Genomic DNA, 20197 nt, shown 5'->3' with positions numbered 1-20197 from the left:
TCTTGTGCTGTTTACACCACGTCAATCTAAGAAGGCAGGGACATTTCCCTTTGCATAACCTATAAAGAACTGTGTCTCTGTGTTGCCTTACAGGGCTCCGGCACGTCACAGATTCACAGAAGACATACAAGAATCCCAGCCTGCGAACTCAAGGAGGACAAACTCCATCTCCTACCAAAAGCCACTCTTCAGGCCCCAAGGCTCCCCAGTCACGTCCTCTTCAGAAACATGCCCCCGTGTTCGAGCTGGAAGGGAAGAAGTGGAGAGTGGTGAGTGGAGCCTGTAGCCTTTATTGCTGACGCGCTCTGACGAAAGGCAAAACTGTACCAAGGCCTTAAAGATTTCCAAGTGAAATGGGTACACTAGTTACCAGGGCCTTTTTGGATGCTTCCATAAACATTTTTTATTTATCATTATTTTCCATTTATTCTTTCCTTCAACTTTTAAAATTGCTTTTAATTGCGGTAAAATAATGTAACACAAAATTTACCATCCTAACATTTAAGTGAACAGTTCCATGGCATTAAGTACATACTTTGTGCCACCATCACCACCATCCATCCACAGAACTCTCTTCATCTTTAAAACAGAAACTCTTTACCCCTTAAACACGAAATCCCGTCCCTACCCCCACCTCAGCTCCTCGTAACCACCACTCTGCTTTCTGTCTCTATGAGTCTGACCACTCTCCATAAACTGTTCATCTGTGCACCATTCTGATCAGCTGTAAAATGTTTCATTCTACCCCATTGATGGTGGTGCTGGTATAACCTACCGCTTCACCCGCCGCTTCCACCACGTGAGCAAGATAAAGACACTTTGAATGAAGCTAGTGCCCCCCTGCCAATCTCAGGGGCTTCCCTAAAGATTGAGGACCGAGATTTGCCCAACTCGTACTTGACACAGCAGATTTTGCTGCAGCATCATTAAGTCCAGACTCAGCATCCAGGCTCAACATAAAGCTCTCCCATCCCTGCTCCAGCCCCCATCCCCTAACCAGGGTGCCTGATACCTGACTGTTTGCAAATTGGCACCAACCCCCCTTCCAACCAGTGGTTCCATCTGATCCCAACGCTACAATGACAAAGTGAGACCTGTGGTTTAGTCTGTAAGAAAATGGTTCTAAAAGAAAGAACATATTAAAAAGCTATAATGAATTAATGCTGAGCTCCATAGTAATTTCAGTATGCAATGGAATCAATTTATCTACACATCCTTATATTTAATGTTTGCATATGTTTTAATTGTAGGAGTACCAAGAGGACAGGAATGACCTTGTGATTTCAGAGACTGAACTGAAACAAGTGGCTTACATTTTCAAGTGCGACAAGTCTACCCTACAGATAAAAGGGAAAATAAATTCCATTACAATTGGTAGGGCAGAACTATGGCTCTATAATTACCGTGATAAGTTGCTTGTATAAATATGATGTGTATATTTAGTGGAGTGTTTTTTTCCTAGACAACTGTAAGAAGTTTGGTCTGGTGTTTGACAATGTGGTGGGCATTGTGGAAGTGATCAACTCTAAGGATATTCAAATGCAGGTAAGTGCCCTTTAATCATGCTCTGCCTCCAGCATTGCTTTGAGCAGACCATTCAGTCTGCATGCAAGGGGCCCTTTGTGTCTGCCTAGAACACTCCTGTTCCCTTTCCCTCTAGACACAGCTCTATCATCACCTCCCCTCTGAAGCCCTCTCTTACTTCCTAGGCAGTGTTGATTCATCCTTTTTAATCTATTAGAATACATTCTATTGTGCACTCCAAATACTGGTTTACCATCTCTATTTCAAAAATAGCTCATTAATCTTTACAGCCCCGGAATTTGCAAAGTACCTGCACATAGTAGGTGTCCAATAAATGTTTGATGAGTAAGAGATTTAAATTAATCAACTAATGAATGAACAAAAATACCAAGAAATTCTCCCAGCATAATGGAGCTCCCATTTGACCCAGTAATCCCACTTCTAGGAATATAACCCAAGAAACTAGAAACACCAATCAAAAAGGATATATGCACCCCTATGTTCATAGCAGCACAATTCACCATAGCTAAAATTTGGAAACAGCCTAAATGCCCATCAGCAGATGAGTGGATTAGAAAACTATGGTACATCTACACAATGGAATACTACCGTGTTTCCCTGAAAATAAGACAGTGTCTTATATTAATTTTTGCCCCCAAAGACACACTAGTTCTTATTTTCAGGGGATGTCTTATTTTTCCATGAAGAAGAATACGGTACACATTTATTGTTAAATGAAAATAAAGGAAATTTATTACCTGTATACGGTACGGTAGTACGGTAGTTGTCAACACAAACCAGACAAACTGTGAATCCTACAGTATCAAGAATTTACTCATTTATTCAATGACAATCATGTCATCATCTTCTGGAACATCATCATAACAATCCAATTCCTGAATTTCCTGGTGAATTTCTTGTGACTCCATTTCTTTCAGAATCAGTGGACCAAATCTCTCATGTTTAGCAATAGCACTGTCTTTAAATGAGTACTTCTTGTCAAGGTAGCCTGCTCGCAGTGCATTTGCAATGCAACTGTCAGTGATTTTCTCCCATGAATTCTTCACCCAAGTCACAACTTCTTGCAGTTTAGGTTTCACAAAGTTTCCACTCTGATTTCTCTCCATTCTATTTTCAATGTAGTCATTAATTTCCATGCGCAAATTGTCTTTGAATGGCTTGTTTATTGCAATATCAAGAGTCTGGAGATAGGCCGTCATTCCTGCGGGAATCATTATCTGATCTATTTTTCTTTCATGAAGAAATGTCTTCATGTCTTTAGCGCGGTGAGTGCTGGCTGCATCCCAGACTAGCAGACCTCTTTGGTTCCCTCGCATAACAAACGGCAACATTAAATCGACCCACTTCCTTATAACTGCTGTGTGGCCCAGGCTTTTTCAGTTTCAAGAATAAAAACACCCAAAACACGTTCAATCTTTTCCTTCTTGCCCTTAGAAATGATTAAAGGTGGGATTTTAGTGCCATCCAGACGAATTGCCAAAATACAGGAAACACGTGCACTTTCGTAAGCAGTGGAGGGAATGTATGCTAAGAAGGCACCCCGCTGTTCAATTGTTGTTTGAGATGATTGGCCCATAAACACTGCAGTTTCATCCATAGCAATCATGTTGGAAAGATTGTATTTAGAGAAGTCAGCATCATCAATAAAGGACTTGAATGCAAGTGCTCGCTTAATAACTTGAGTATCTTCCAACCTAAACCATGTTGTAGATCTTCTTAAAGACAGTTCACTTCGCTGAAGGAAATTATCCAGCCAGTGTTGTGATGCTTTGAAGTCTTCGGGGGCTATGTCAAACTGTGGTGCCATTGCAAGGGCAAATTCTTGAATCTGAGCCCTATTCACAACCAAAGCCTTTGCTCTCCTGTCAACAACCCATTCACAGATCAGGTCTTCCAGCTCGGAAAATAATGGTTGCCGACCTGATCCACACTTGCGCTTTTTAGCATTTCCCTTGTCCACTTGTTCAATGAGGTTACCATACTCTGCTCGCCATTTTTGGACCAATCGGATACTCAACATCTTCTCTTTGCAGAAAGCAGTAAGAATTTGGCCCCAAGAGTCTTCCATGATTCCTTTCTTGTACTCCACGGAGTAGCTTTTCCTTTTTGCGCTCATTTCTAGGGGTAAAAAAAAAGGAATTGGGGTATCAAGGTAGGGGGAGGGGGGTCACTCAAAATGACACAGGAGGGATCAGAGGGGGGAATCAAATGGCACAGGAGAATCAGAGGGGGGATTACCATTTTAGTAACCCCTTTTGATCCTCCTGTGTCATTTTGATTGTCCCCTCTGATCCTCCTGTGTCATTTTGATTGTCCCCTCTGATCCTCCTGTGTCATTTTGATTGCCCCCTCTGATCCTCCTGTGTCATTTTAAGTGATCCCCCTCCCCCCACCCCTGTGCCACTGAACACCTTCACCAGACATCCCCCCTACTCCTTTATCAGACATTTACCCCCTGGGGCCTGCCTGGGGACTGTCACTGGGCTTGCAGGGGCCTGGATCTGGGCTGGAGCAGGGTCTGCCACTGACTGAGAACCTTCAGTCATCATGAAGGCGGCTGCGAGCATCAGGTAGTGTCACCAGAGACAGACCAGCACTCACCACCTTCACCACGTCCTGTCCGCTCTAATCCTCCTGTTCTTCTACATGCATCTACGAAAGTCTCCTCCTCTCTCCCTCCCCGCGCTCACCGCTCACTCTGACCTCCGCTCCACCTCCACACAGCAGTGACGTCAGGACTCCACGTAATGTCACTGGTTGCTAGACACCAGTCGGGGCGGCCCTAGCAACCAGTTTACGGTAAATTAATTTTCATTCTGAGACAGAGCCTGGGGGCCTTATTTTCGGGGAATGCCTTATATTTCACTCAGAAGGAAACCTGTAAGTAGGTCTTATTTTCGGAGGATGTTTTATTTTCGGGGAAGCATGGTATGCTGCTATAAAAAAGAAGGAATTTTTACCATTTGCAGCAACATGGATGGACCTGGAGAGCATTATGTTAAGTGAAATAAGCCAGGCAATGAAAGAAAAATACCACATGATCTCACTCATTTATGGAAAACAAAGAACATTATAACCTGATAAATAAAAAGATAGATACAGAGACAGTAAAGCACTGAACAGACTCAAATTACAGCGGGAAGGCTGGGAGTGTTGGAGAGGGAGAGAAATAGATCAACCAAAGGACTTGTATGCGTGCATATAAGCACACCAATGGACCCAGGACATGGGGGGTGGGATGAGGGCATGTGACAGGGGGTAGGGGAGGCTGGGGGAAGGTCAATGGGGGGATAAAAGGAGATACATCTACTAATATATGTAATATTTTAAACAATAAAAAAAATTTTTTTAAAAAGGAAATTCTCCCAGCATAATGCCACCCCCGAAGACAATTTTTCCCCTCAGGAAAAAAATTGATTCTGAAGAAAATCAGGGGCGGGGGAGGGGAGGGTGTTTCTGAAGAGTCAATGAGATCAGATATACAACCTGGAAAATAGGGTTGAAATTGAATTTGCAAAACAGGAGAAAATCTGTATCCCTTTAATAATTTTGATTTAGTTGAATGGGATTTTATACTATGCAAAAAGTTAAAAGACTTCTTACCTTTAATCAAGTAACTTCTTTCTTTGATTACACGCTTTTCATATTGCTAATTACCCCTTATTATCTGATGTTTCATTATAATGTTTGTTAAAATTGTGTTCTGGTTTTATAGATAGTTTTCTCTTGTTTTACTGAGCTTTTCATCACTGACACTTTAAAAACATTTTTTTATTGAATGTATTAAGGTAATGTTGCTTAATGACATTAATATAAATTTCAGATGTACAACTTTATAATATAACATCTGTATACTCCATTGTGTGTTCACCACCCAAAATCTAGTCTCCTTCTGTCACTATATATGTGACCCCCTTTACCCTTTTTGCCATCTCCCCACCCTTTTTCCTCTCTGGTAAGCATCATTCTCTTGTCTGTATCTTTCTTTCCTTGTTTTACTTATTCATTCGTTGCTTTTTGGGTCAATAAACACAAACTGTAAAGAAAATGACAGATGAATCTAACTACACTAAATTTAAAATTATATAGTAGAAGACATCAGACACAAAGCTGAAAGACAAGCCATGGATGGAAAAATGACACTTGTAGATAATCAAAAAGGATTGTAACCAGAATTTATAAAGAACTTAACCCAAATAATTAAGAAAAAAACAATAACCCAATAGAAAAATGGGCAAAGAATATTAAGGCAATCCAGAGAAGAAAAAAACTGAATTTTTTTATAAATATATGAAAATATTCATGACCCACCTAATAGAACTAGGAATACAAATTAACACTATAATTACATATATCTTTTCACACTCAAAAGTTTTGCATTCAGGCTGTCCTTACTTTACAAGGGACATATTAGCTGAAGCTAATGTATGTCACAACTGTGCAGCTTAAGGACTGCTGTATATTAAAGTCTCATGGTACAAAGGTTGTTAAAGAAGTGCAACAATGGGACCTCTGATACCTTGGAGTTAGGAAAATAAATCTATTCCACTCACTGTGCAGAGTAAATTGGCACCATCTAATAAAGTCAGACATTCATTGCCTGTGACCGAGCAATTTCACTCTTAGGTCTGTACACAAGAAGCTCTGGTATATATGTCCATGAGATGTGTAAAAATGTTTATTGCAGTGTCATGCATAACAATAAAAAAACAATTTAAATGTCCACCAACTGATAAGTAAATAAATAAATTCCACTAATAGAATATTGTACGTAGTTAAAATTTATGAACTACAGTTACAGGTATAGAAACATAAATCTCAAAAGCAACACTGAGCAATAAATGCAAGTTACAGAATCAGACGTTGGCAATGTGTCCCTTTACATAAAGATTGAAAACATACAAAACATGCTAATTATGCTTATGAGGGCTCAAGGTCACTTTACCCAAGGGACAGACACAGAAGGTTATATAAACGCAGAATTCAGAAGAGTAGTTACATCTGAGGAGAGAAAAAGGTTGGTGAATGAGGTGGTGGGTGGTAATCTTCAAAGATATTGTAAGATTACAGTCCTAAAAAAAGGCAAATAAGCCAAATGCTCCACTCTGATAAAGCTGTTTGACAGGCATATCTGTATTTGTATATTTTTATAAGATTCCCTCTATGTTTGAAATATATCATAATTTTTTAAGGATATGGTCAGGATTTCTGAAAATAATGTGGAAGGGTAAGCCATGTCATTTGTAATTCGGAGACAAGAGACATTTTACTGAATACTTCCTGAACGTTTGAGTGTTCAAAGCAAGTGAATGTCATTATCTACTTAATACATTTACTACATTGTTTTAAAAGGGCCTGGACACAAGAGAGACAGAAAGCAGGTTAGTGGTTGCCTGGGGTGAGGACAGGGATTGACCGTAAATGGGCACCAGGGTTATCTGGGGGATGATGGAAATGGCCTAAAACTGAATGGAAGTGATGGTTGCACTACTCTGTAAATTCACGAAATATAATTAAATTGTACACTTAAAGTAGGTGAATGTTATGTTTGCAGATTTTACCTCAATACCGCTGTTAAAAAGATTGAAAGGGAGAAAAGGGCACGGACCAAAGTTAATATGATTTGATTCAGCAATTCTGGTTTTGGCAAACTATCCCAGAAAACAGTGAATGTTATGAGAGAAGAGACTAGGGATTCCATGGAAATTTTGGAAATCTTTATGGAGAAATAAATTTTTGAAAAGCGAAACTAATCCAGAAACATGTATTAAATGCTGGAGCGCAGGCCTGGGCAAGGTCACATGTCACCTGCCACTCAGCAGAGGAGCTACTCTTTGGCCCAGTTCTGATAAGAAACAACCTCTGTTCTCAAAGTGTTCACAGACTACCAGGGGGAAGGGCATGTATATAATCTACTCCATGCAGTATCGACCAAAATGCTGTGGAAATAACAATTCCTACTATATCAGGGCCATTTCTTAAATTCTACTATTGCTTTTCAGATTTGCAGGGTGTTTCAGAATTTTTAACATAATATAGCAATATATAAATACACTATATTAGCATAATGTGCTGGCCTCACTCAATCTCATAAACAAATCACCTAAGACTCACTGACAATTTATTACTTTACTATTCATACAGTTCTGGTCAGTATGTATATGCTCTCCATCATTATAAAATAAACAAGTGTAGATTGCCAAAACATTATTGCTGACACATTTTTGAAATATAGATATATGTATTATTTTTCTATTTTATTTATAGCAAAGCCCTGTGCTTACCTGACCTTGAACTACCTCTGCCTTATTTTTTTTTTTTTGTACTGGGGCTTAATTCCAAATCAGTGTCCAGTTTCTATGGAGAGAGGAGAAAACAGAGAAGTGTGGTGACCTGGCTAGACTCCCCCTAAGGAATTCTTTACATCACCTGCACTATCAACAGAAGTTGCTCCTTTGGTTTGCAATCCAGTCTTTTCTTCAGGGTGAAAGAGGAGATGCCTTTATCGCTTCAATTACCATTACAAAAAAGGAAAATCATAGAGTTGTAATATGGTCATTTGGGGGAACAGTCTACCCCTATAGAGATTTGGGGGACGTCTGAAAACTGACTGGTAAAAGAGAAATTTAAGACTGATCGAAATTTTTATAGCACTTAGATTTTTGTAAACAATACAAAGAATCTCCTCCTCTTGTGTATGGTCCCTTTTACCTATACAATGAGTGGCCTGAACTAAGTCTCCAGTTTTCACTCCTGAAATTAATACATTTCAAAATACCTCGATCCTCATTATCTCATTTAAGCTTCGCATTCAGCCAGTGAGATTTTTATCTAGCAAAGGACTTATGTGAAAAGAATTGTAGTGTTCCTTATTTATTCTTATTTAGGTTCAGAAGAAATCTCAATTACAAGAATAATTTCTTTGCTCTTAAATGACAATATTAGCACTTGTTTTAATCCAACTTTTACAGAGATTTGTCAAAACTAAAATTTTAAGCACATAAAGGCAATGCATCTTGTTACTTTTTATCATGAAATCAAATATATGTTTCAAATCCACTAACAGGGTTGTGAGACTTTTTCTCAACACTTAGCTGCTATTTTCAAATTATCCCTTTATTTTGTCTCAGGAAAGAGACCCTGGGGTTTGACAATCCCCTTGTGTGGTCCTTTCATTCTGTCCCCAAATGACACCCACCAATTCAGCCTGGAGACCGTGCCTTTAACCCGCCTCCAGCTCTGATCCAGCTATTCCTAACGCTTGGTTAGGCCTATGCATTGTATTTATTTGGGAATATTGTAATTTCTATTTCTTTGCTTAGATTATTTTTTTCTATTTCAGGTCATGGGGAAAGTGCCAACCATTTCCATTAATAAGACAGAAGGCTGCCACATATACCTCAGCGAAGATGCATTAGACTGTGAGATAGTGAGTGCCAAGTCATCTGAAATGAATATACTTATCCCTCAGGACGGTGATTATGTAAGTACCTTTCAAAAGACTGTAAGGAATTGTTCTGGAGCCTTCATCGTTAACCTTCTTTGAGATTGATTCAATTAGCCTCCAATCTATGGGCTTCATTTGTAGCCTCATTCACAGACAGGAAAGGCATTCCGAGAGTAGCCTTCACATAATTAGCTGCCTAATATAATCCATATCTTTTCCCCTCTTAATTTCCTTGACTACACTCACTCCTAAATTTGTGACTCAAGGCAGTTTACTAATCATTAGCTTAATGGGCTAGCTTTTATCAAACTGTACAGCATACATCGGAGTTCATATTAGTCAGGAGTAAATATTGTCCTTTGCTATGGTGGAGGCAAACAGAAACGAGGGAGAAAAGCTTTGGGGGGAAAGTGAGGAAGGGGGGAGCAATAACAATAAGTAGACCAAAGTATGCCGTTATTCTTATGTCGGAGGTTCTCAAACTCAGCACAAGAATTTGCTGGGAAGCTTCATGAAAATGCCTGCTCCCAAAAGGGATTTGGGAGACTTGGAGCTGGGAATCTGTATTTTAATAAGCCAACAGTATATCCAGCAACCCTTCAGAGAAACACTAGCCTGCATGATTTTGCCACCATTTATTTTCTTTGCCTCCTTTCCCCAACAAAGCAGCCTCTGACAGAAGTGTGCGGATATCCTCACATATTGCAAAGGAAGTATAAATAAGTATATCCTCTGCATCCCCAGTGTGGTGGACCTGCCAGTTGTCACTGTTTGGAAGCAAGTACTGCTTCCCACTAGTTATTGCTTCTGAGATCATTCCCTCTGATTCTAACTGTGCTAGGGGGCAGTGAAGCAGGGAGGGTGGGAGAAAACATGACATAGCTGGCACACATTTGGATGTAGAGGCCCCCATCAACCTGTGGGTCAATCAACCAACTATCTACACCACTGTCAGCACTTGGGTCAATCTCCTTAGACAGACAACATGACTGTTCTCATGTTCTTTCCTTGTAAGACATTTGATCCTGTCCAAAACGTCCATGGAGAAACTTGGCTCATCCTATATAATAAAAGGCTAATATGCAAATTGACCGAACAGCAAAACAACCAGTTGCTATGATGCACACTGACCACCAGGGGGCAGACGCTCAACACAGGAGCTGCCCCCTGGTGGTCAGTGTGCTCCCACAGGGGGAGTGCTGCTCATCCAGAAGCCGAGCTTATGGCTGGCAAGCGCAGCGGCAGTGGCAGGAGCCTCTCCTGCCTCCATGGCAGTGATAAGGCTGTCCAACTGATGGCTTAGGCCTGCTCCCTCTGAGGGATCCCGAATTTCGTGCACTGGGCCTCTAGTAGTAAATATAATCCTATTCATCTGCCAATCCACCTACCTAATTCAAATCCCAATCCACCTACCTAATTCCAAGTGCCTTCACAAGCCAGGCTACTGAAACAAGAAGAGTGATTATTGGCAATATAGCCTCAACACAATTATGGGGTCAGTCAAACATGGTAGTATTCTTTATGTATTAATCGTGTAAACCAAAAGTAGAAATGAATGTTATGGGCTATTTGAACTCAGGAACGTTTTCTAAGTGTGGACATTTTGGACAGGACCAAATGCCTGCTAATGTCTCCTTTCCCCAGTTCTCAGTAAGTTCTCCAGCACTACCCAGACACACCTACATATTGCAGCCTACAGTTCATCATTTAAGTGTAAAAAACAAGACTCTGCCAGCACTCTGCTAGGTCTATGGCCAACCTAACCCTGAGCTAGAGGAGGCTCCTTGCATGTTCTCCAGCTAAAACAAACTACTGAAGTGCTATAGCCACTAAAGAATGGCCCCAGAGAAGCAAGCCAAAAATGAGGGCAAGGCCTGGCCTTTGCAGCTACTTAAGCAGTAGGCTTAGTTGCATGGGGACTGGATCTGCTAAGAGAAGCATTGGGGTTTGGATGAGCACTCCAGAGTAATTAAGCTGCAATCCATGGGCATGGGACCCAGACATCTGTATTTGTTAAAGCTTCCCAGATAATTTCAGTATGGAGCCAAGAGTGGGATCCACTGATCTGAAGGATGAGTACAGGTCAAAACCTGAGCATGAAAATGCAGTCTTCCCTCTCTTTGTAAATTACCTTGTACCCTCTGCCCTAGGCCCTCTTCATGCATTTTCCAGTTGGAGGTCATAGGAGCAATACAGAAGTCCTGCTGTGGGCACTGTAATCTGGCAATGGATGGGAGCCATGATTCATCCCAAAAGAAATCTGTCATCATATCACTATCACTTTACACCCCCAAAAATGTTTGGAACAGCTGCAGTGCAGTTATTATCAAAGAGGTGCCTTCACCCCAGAGTATTCTCCACCTGGCCTTGTTTACTCATCAAGAAGAGCCCCAGAAGGGGTATTGGCTACACACACACACACACACACACACACACACACACACACACTCACACACACACGGTCATTAAGATTGTGGCTTCTTTGCTTCATCAAAAGACTTTGCATTGCAGATTTCACTCAAGAAGAATTCATCACTCACTATAGAAGGGACCTTCCCATTAAAATAAATAAATAAATAAATAAATAAATAAATAAATAAATAAATAGCTTCTACCTGAGGAAATAGTTGGATCCTACATCTAGGAAGATATGGACTCATGTGTGTATCCCACGAAACTTCACATCTCACCAATGGCGAGCACAGGCATCCACTTATCAGACAGTTGTGGTTTCAGTAGTGCTGTGCTTATGGAAGTCCAGGGAGGCCACAGAAGCCAGGGCCAAGGACTACTCCTCCTCACCTTCCTTTTTGATCCTCTTCTGAAATGACTGGAGAACCTCCCTGGGGAAAGGAGAGAGTTTAAACCACTTGTATTTTGGTTATTCTGCGTGTGTGTGTGTGTGTGTGTGTGTGTGTGTGTGTGTGTGTGTGTGATGTGTGTGTGGTACATGTGCATGTATTTCACAATGGGAAGAATAGGGTGGCAGGATGAAGGGTGAGAAATTGATGCATAACCTGAAGCATATTTTTATATTTCATCAAAGACTAGACAGATAGCCCAGTGGCCCCTGGGAACTTGTTGGAAATGCAGATTGTCTCTTCCCCAGATCTGGCTGTTCTACTTGCTAGTAACATCATCTAGATCAATAGCTTAACTTCTCAGGCCTTTGTTTGCTGCAGATGGCATCTCAACAGTATCTAGCTCACAGGGATGTAGGCGAGTAACTGAGTTCACATATATCCAGTGCTTTAAAAATGTCTGGTTCTTGCCCTAACTGGTTTGGCTCAGTGGATAGAGGGTCGGCCTGTGGACTGAAAGGTCCCGGATTTGATTCTGGTCAAGGGCATGTACCTCGGTTGCGGGCACATCCCCAGTAGGAGGCGTGCAGGAGGCAGCTGATCGATGTTTCTCTCTCATCGATGTTTCTAACTCTCTATCCCTCTCCCTTCCTCTCTGTAAAAAATCAATAAAATATATATATTTTTAAAAATGTCTGGTTCTTGTCCGGTTTGGCTCAGTGGATAGAGCATCTGCCTGTGGAACAAAGGGTCCCGGGTTCGATTCCAGTCAAGGTCACGTGCCTCGGTTGCAGTCTCCTCCCCAGCCTGGGCCCTGGTCAAGGCATGTGCAGGAAGCAACCAAACGATGTGTTTCTCTCACATCAATGTTTCTTTCTGTCTTTCCCTCTCTCTTACACTCTCTCTAAAATCAATGGAAAAATATCCTTTGGTGAAGATTAAAAAATATATATCTGGTTCTTAATAAGTCCTAGCTTTAATGATGAGGCTGGCAGACAGTCACAAAGCTGATCCATGACTATGCAAGTCTTCATATGACATAGAAGTCTTCTCCATGATACAAGTTTGAGTTCCATAAAATGACTTTGTCCATCATATGACACTAACCAGCCTTCCATCCATTTGCAAAAGGAAGCCTTTTTTTTAATTTTTTTAATTTAATAAATCTTTATTGTTCAGATTATTACAATTGTTCCTCTTTTTTCTCCCATAGCTCCCCTCCACCCGGTTCCCACCCCACCCTCTGCCCTTACCAGCCCCCCACTGTCCTCATCCATAAGTGTTTGATTTTTGTCCAGTCTCTTCCAGCACCCCCCATACCCCTTTCCCCCCGGGGAATTGTCAGTCCACTCCCTTTCTATGCCCCTGATTCTATTATATTCACCAGTTTATTCTGTTCATCAGATTTTTTTATTCACTTGATTTTTAGATTCACTTGTTAATAGATATGTATTTGTTGTTCATAATTTTTATCTTTACCTTTTTCTTCTTCTTTCTCTTCTTAAAGAATACCTTAAAGGTTTGGTGGTGATGAACTCCTTTAGCTTTCTCTTATCTGTGAAGGTCTTTATCTGACCTTCAATTCTGAATGATAGCTTTGCTGGGTAGAGTAATCTTGGTTGTAGGTTCTTGCTATTCATCACTTTGAATATTTCTTGCCACTCCTGTCTGGCCTGCATAGTTTCTGTTGAGAAATCAGCTGACAGTCTTTTGGGTGCTCCCTTATAGGTAACTAACTGTTTTTCTCTTGCTGCTTTTAATATTCTCTCTTTGTCTTTTGCTCTTGGCATTTTAATTATGATGTGTCTTGGTGTGGTCCTCTTTGGATTCCTTTTGTTTGTGGTTCTGTGTGCTTCCTGGACTTGTAAGTCTATTTCTTTCACCAGGTGGAGGAAGTTTTCGGTCATTATTTCTTCAAACAGGTTTTCAGTATCTTGCTCTCTCTCTTCTTCTGGCACCCCCATAATTCTGATGCTGGTACGCTTGAAGTTGTCCCAGAGGCTCCTTACACTATCTTCAAATTTTTGGATTCTTTTTTCTTTTTGCTTTTACGGTTGAGTGTTTTTTGCTTCTTTGTATTTCAAATCTTTGACTTGATTCTTGCGATCCTCTAGTCTGCTGTTGGATCTCTGTATAATATTTTTTATTTCAGTCAGTGTATGCTTAATTTCTAGTTGGTCCTTTTTCATATCCTCAAGTGTCTAGCTAAATTTATCAGCCTTTTCTAGGAAACTCTTGAAAAACCTTATAACCATGGTTTTGAACTCTAGATCCAGTCGTTTGCTTTCCTCCATTTCTTTCATTTATGACCTGTTTCTTTGTCTACGCATTTTGGCTGCTTCCCTGAGTTGATAGAGTGGCTTTGTGTGCTAGGTGTCCCATAGGGCCCAGTGGCTCAGCCTCCCCAGTTACCTGAGGTGGACACTCTTGGTGCACCCCTTTGTGGGCTGTGTGCACAGTCTTGTTGTAGTTAAGCCTTGATTGTTGTTGGTATCACTGGGAGGAATTGACTGTGAGGATCAGCTGTGTCTATGCTGGGACAAGTTCTGTGCTGGAGACACCCTTATGAGACAAGACTTGCAAAAGCTTCTGTGCTCATCTTGGATGGGGCGGAGTCTCAGGGCGGAGCAGACAGCATTGGTTTCCCATCAGCCCTCCCCTAATAGGCCCCTGTGTCTCAGTGTCCCTCAGTAATTGCTGCAAGCACCTCTGAGAGAAAGCTGCCCTCAAGTTCCGCCTGCTGCCAGACAGTCCAGTTTCTCCAAATGAGTCTGGGTCCCCAGAGTCTCACCCGGAACTGGAGTTCAGTGCAGTTGGGAGCTTTTGTCTCCCTCCCACTTGAGAAAGCCAGCTGCACACTCAGTTGCCAGTCCTCTCCACGCACACGTCTCAGTACCTGTGCCTTCTGCAGCTCTTCTGAGTCTCAGTGTGCTTTTCTCTTTCCTTCTAGTTGTAGAATTTCCACTCAGCCAGCCTCCTGTGGTTCTGGATGATGTCCGTTTTGTCTTTTAGCTGTAGTTTTGAAATTGTTGTGCGAGGCAGCAGTTTAGGTGTTTACCTATGCTGCCATCTTGGTTTCTCTCCCGCCCAGGAAGCCTTCTTAAATAACTGTGTTCTCCTTGCCTTTTTCCAGAGAGAATTCCCTATTCCTGAACAATTCAAGACTGCATGGGATGGATCCAAGTTGGTCACTGAACCTGCAGAAATTATGGGCTAACCTCCAGAGAGACCAGACCCCCTGATCTGTATCACCCTTCCCTCTCCTCCCACCCCCCAAAAAAGCAGCATTAAAGACCTAGAAGTTGCAGTAGCTCCTACTGCTTTAGCAGTGGCCTCCAACAATTCTTTGCTATAGAAACAGCATCATTTCTGGCATGCTTTCATGGGCATTTTGAAATATTTAACATTTCTTCATGATTTGCCTTTGTGTATGACTTCAGTTCCAATGATAACTTGTGAGCGTTATGCATTTAAAGGGGAAAAAAGAATTCTGTTCCCTTCATATCATTAGCACAATAGCTGATAAGTAAAAATATTGCATGGTTCACTTTTGCACTTCTGTTTAATTGCTAGCTGGAAAATAAAACCTTTGAGAATCTAAGATGTACATTTTTACCTTTTAGACAATCTCAACATGATGTAATAGTAGTATGCTCTGAAAATCTGCCTTTTTTTTCTTATTTTTACCACATGTTCACTTTTATCAGCATGGATACATGTCAGCATGAATACATGTTTCAACCCATGTTTTTACAGAACAAAAGAAAATTCCATACAAAGGACCCTATCCAGTTTCTTGGTCCTTGGGACACCTGTATTCTTTACAGTTACTAAAAAGCAAAAGTCAATTCTAATGATCTATCTTAAATATTTCCACTTGTCATTTGGAAAACTTTTACTTTTCTGCATAAAGATTTTTATGCTAAAAAATTGATGGGTGGAAGCTGGTATGATACCTTACAATTTTGCACTAAGATCAAGCTCAAATTTTGTTTTCCAATTATGCACCTGTTAAATATCAGATGCTTTGTAAGTGGTGTCTTTAGTGTTATATTATAGACCACTTTCTTCTTTTCCACTTGCCAGACTTGCTAACCAGTCTCAAAAATGAACATGAAAAAGCCATAAATGTATTACTTCTTCCAAAACCCAAGAAATCGTTTGTTGGTTTGGCTTGCTGCTCCTATTTTGTAGTATTGATAGTACATGCTTTTTCAACATAGTATGATACTCTTTTGTATGTTTTTAGTACATAGTGCTGAAAATCTGCAACTTCTTAGATCACATATACTGAATTATAGTATAATGCTTGCAGACCAAACACAAGCATATATATTGTGCCTATTACAGCCTTTGGAATACATCGTTTCTGTTTTTTAAAATATCTCTATATCTATATAGAATTTAAATTACTAATGCTCCTGTACCAAGGTTTTGCAATAAAAGTTTTGTCCATATGAATAATGTTGTCGCTTTAGTAAATATCTTTTTTTCAACTGTAAACTTATTCTGAAATAAAGTAAAATTCTAATTGTTTAAATGCTGTGATGACTTCTGGGTGTTAAAGCTCTTTGTTTCTCCTTTGATTTGCCCCTTGCTCATCTGTCAGATTTAGGAAAGATAGCTGTCTCTCTGTTTGAATTAAAGAATGTGTCCAGCATGCCCTCACCTTCCCTGAAGAATGGCTTCTCCAAGATACATATCACATAAAGCCATTTGTAGCTGGAATAGTCAGTCAGGAAATTCTAGAATTATTTTATAATTCAAGGTCTCTTCACTGAGAAAACCTCCCTCATAGATCTTAATGTAAACACCCAAGAAAATAAATTTAGTTTATAAGTATTATATACTAGAGGCCCGGTGCACGGATTCATGCACGGGTGGGGTCCCTTGGCGTGGCCTGTGGGGATCAGGCCAAAACCAGCAGTCCAACATCCCCCGAGGGGTGTAGTAGTACTGAAGCCGCAGGCAGCTGGGGAAGAGCCCGAATCCAGGCTGGGCGCCACACCACTCCCACTCATCCCAGCCCCGCTGCACCTGTCGCTGCCACCACTCGGTATAGGCTCAATGCTGCTCCGCTGCAGTCTCCGCATGCCCATCCTAGGGCGATACTAGTGTGCCCATGACCAAGAAGCAGCCGCAGGCTCACACCCAGTCAGTCCCGATGCCGGTCCTGATCCCAGTCTCGGTCTGGATGGGGGAGGGGTGCACAGAGGGAGTGTCCACGGGAGAGGCTCACGCCACCACAGCTGTGCTCGCCAGCCGTGAGCCTGGCATCTGGCACCCGTTGGTCAGCTGAGCGGCGCTGACCACCAGGGGGCAGCTCCTGCATTGAGCATATGCCCCCTGGTGGTCAGTGCACATCATAGCGACCAGTCGAACGGTTGAACAGACACTTAAGCTTTTATATATATAGATATTGTATGTTTTAATGTATAATATAAATATAAATAACTTTTATAATCAATTTATAAATAAACTTCTGGAGGAAAAATTTAACTGGGAAGAAAAAACTCTAAAAAGAACATGCTACATCGATATACATAAAAGCCTAAGCGACTGGTCAATCAAATGACCAAATGACCGGTCAACAGGTAGCTCAATGCAGGAGCTGCCCCTGGTGATCAGTGCGCTCCCACAGCCAACCTCTCATGGCCGGTCAACCTCCTGCAGTCCCCCCCACCACCACCAGCCAACATCCCACGGTCCCTCCCCCCAGCCAGCCACCCCCAATTGGCCCCTATTGGGACTGGGTGAGAGGCTGAGGGACCCCACCCATGCACAAATTCGTGCACCAGGCCTCTAGTTATTAAATAAAATAGCACTCGCCAGAGTTAAAAAGAAAGAAAAAAGGAAGGAAGAAAGGAAGGAAGGAAGGAAGGAAGGAAGGAAGGAAGGAAGGAAGGAAGGAAGGAAGGAAGGAAGGAAAGAGTCCATACTTAGTAGAGTTGCATGTTATATAAATTCACAAAATATCAAAACTAGAATAAATGTCAGTAAAAATAATTAAGTGCAAGGATCTGTTTACTTTGTCATATTACTAAGTATCATTTTATAGGATCAAAATGATTTTTTAAATAAGCCAAAAGAGCCTTTGTTTTCTTTAAGAATCTTCCTTTGATAATACTGACTCCATTAGATAATCTGCTTCTTACTGATAGTCTTCCTTTCACAGCAAGATATCTTAAAGTGAGTAGTTGGTACTAACCACTTCTTCTTATCTATAGAAATTCTTTCTAGAACTGGTAGGAAATACATGTAGTTTTAGTCATTCACTTTCACTTATTGAAAATGTCTACCTCAACTTCTTAGAATCTAGATGAGTTTATCTAAGGAATCCCCTCATTTTAAAAATGAAAAGGCTAAGGTTCTGGACATTAGACATTTGAAATTTGACATTAGACAAGCAACCAGTTAGAAGTAAAGCAAGGACTAGAACACACACACACACACACACACACACACCTTCTTATAACTACTGTAATTTGGCTTCTCCTATAACCACATTTCTAAAACTCTCAAAAGTCACTTAATCCCATTTTATCTCATTCCTCATCCATCAAGGGTCTTAATATTGCCCTTTTCTTATTAAACTCCATTTGACTTTGATACACAATAAACTTCTCTGCCTTCTCTCCTTTCTGCTTTTCCACCTTTCAAATGGTCATTAACTTATCACCTCAATGTAGATGACTCCCAAATCCACATCCCCAATCCAAGCCCATCTCCCCAAATTCTTAACTCCAAGTGTCCACAGAGTATTCTTGCCCATCCCTACTCTATTGAACACCTTTCTAATTAGTCAATTCTCATCACAAATTTCAAACCAGCCATTTCCTATGATAGGAAACACAGGAGGAGAACCAGATCTGGAAGAGAACCATGGTTCAGTCTTGAACATGTTTAACAAGGCATCTTTGTGATAGTTCATTGAAAATGGAGAGTTGGCAGGTGGATATGGGTCTTGAGTCTTTTTCATTGTCTCTGATACAAATCCTTAGGAAGTACTTTGTAAGTTTAATATACCAAAAATGACTTTAATTAATCATGTTCATTTCAAAAGAATTATTTTCTTTTTAAAATTTATCTTTGTTGTTGAAAGTATTACAGATGTCCCTTTTGTGTTTTTTCCCATTGACCCCTGTACCCACCCATCCCAGGCCTTCACCACACTGTTGTCTGTGTCCATGGCTCTACTTATCCTATATAATAAAGAGGTAATATGCAAATTGACCATCACTCCAACACACAAGATGGCCGCCCCCATGTGGACACAAGATGGCCACCACAAAATGTCCTGCAGGGAAGGGCAGTTGGGGCGACCAGGCCTGCAGGGGAGGACATTTAGGGGTGACCAGGCTGGCAGGGGAGGGCAGTTAGGGGTGACCAAGCTGGCAGGAGAGGGCAGTGGGGGCGATCGGGCCAGCAGGGGAGAGCAGTTAGGGGCAATCAGGCTGGCAGGGGAGCAGTTAGGCATCAAGCAGGCTGGCAGGGGAGTGGCTAGGGGGTGACCAGGCTAGCAGGCAGAAGCAGTTAGGGGCAATCAGGCAGGCAGGCAGGTGAGTGGTTGGGAGCCAGCAGTCCTGGATTGTGAAAGGGATGTCCCAGATTGGAAAGGGTGCAGGCTGGGCTGATGGACACACCCTCTCCCCCCATGCACGAATTTCGTGCACTGGGCCTCTATTTTGTTAATAAGACTACTCTAGTATGCATATAAGTTCCCCGGCTAATCTCTCCCCACCCCTGCCTTCCCTTTGAATTATTTTAAAGTATTGGCATTTTCTGCACCACTTCAGATACAAATGCAATTTTAAGGGCTTAGTTGTTTCAACTGAGATAAACTGATTTAAGTCTTTTAAAGTTTTCTTTTGCAAATTTAACCATTTCAATGTTTCTGTACATGATGAAGCTTATACCTGTGCTGCAAGTGGAAAGTAAGGCAGCTCAAATTAACCAGTGATGATTCATCCAGATTTCTGCAAACGGTTTGTGTTCCTCAACTGTTTTTTTAATAAGTTGGCAAAGAATATGCAACTAATAAAGGGTGACATTTTCCTATCAGTACATAATTTTTTTCAGCTTTCCCTCCAGTACAATATGTTATTTTATGTCTAAAATGGGTGTGTGGGGATATATTAACCAAAGAATTTATATGCATATATGCATAAACTGAACTGTGTCCAGCACAGCCAGTGGTGAACCTGAGGGAGGGCGAGGGAGGCAGTGAAGGATTAAAAAAAACCAAAAAACAAGAGAATATAGCTGGGGCCAGGTGGATCGCTGCACCTGAATGAGGAAACAGTGACACAGCCTGTAAGCTGAGTCTTTATTTTATAGTCAGATCACACAAAGCACAACAAGGGAGTGGTCAAAATGTTTAAAATGTTCTTGCGAGTTTCAAATT

General features: G+C 41.2%; 1 protein-coding gene across 1 annotated transcript in view; it reads left to right on the top strand.

Annotated features, from left to right (window-relative positions):
• CAP2 (cyclase associated actin cytoskeleton regulatory protein 2) overlaps window positions 1-16337 on the top strand; it is a 150456-nt gene extending 134119 nt beyond the window's left edge. Inside the window, exons 9-13 of the mRNA XM_080654089.1 lie at window positions 94-269; window positions 1251-1374; window positions 1463-1545; window positions 8888-9028; window positions 14927-16337. Of these exons, the coding sequence (XP_080510215.1) occupies window positions 94-269; window positions 1251-1374; window positions 1463-1545; window positions 8888-9028; window positions 14927-15010 (608 nt within the window). The 3' untranslated portion in view covers window positions 15011-16337. The remainder of the gene's footprint in view (window positions 1-93; window positions 270-1250; window positions 1375-1462; window positions 1546-8887; window positions 9029-14926) is intronic.
• Window positions 16338-20197: the final 3860 nt, after the last annotated feature.

Source organism: Plecotus auritus (assembly GCF_963455305.1).
Source record: "Plecotus auritus genome assembly, chromosome: 2".
In the NCBI taxonomy this organism is placed as follows: Eukaryota; Metazoa; Chordata; class Mammalia; order Chiroptera; family Vespertilionidae; genus Plecotus; species Plecotus auritus.
This window is presented reverse-complemented; position numbering and strand designations above follow the sequence as displayed.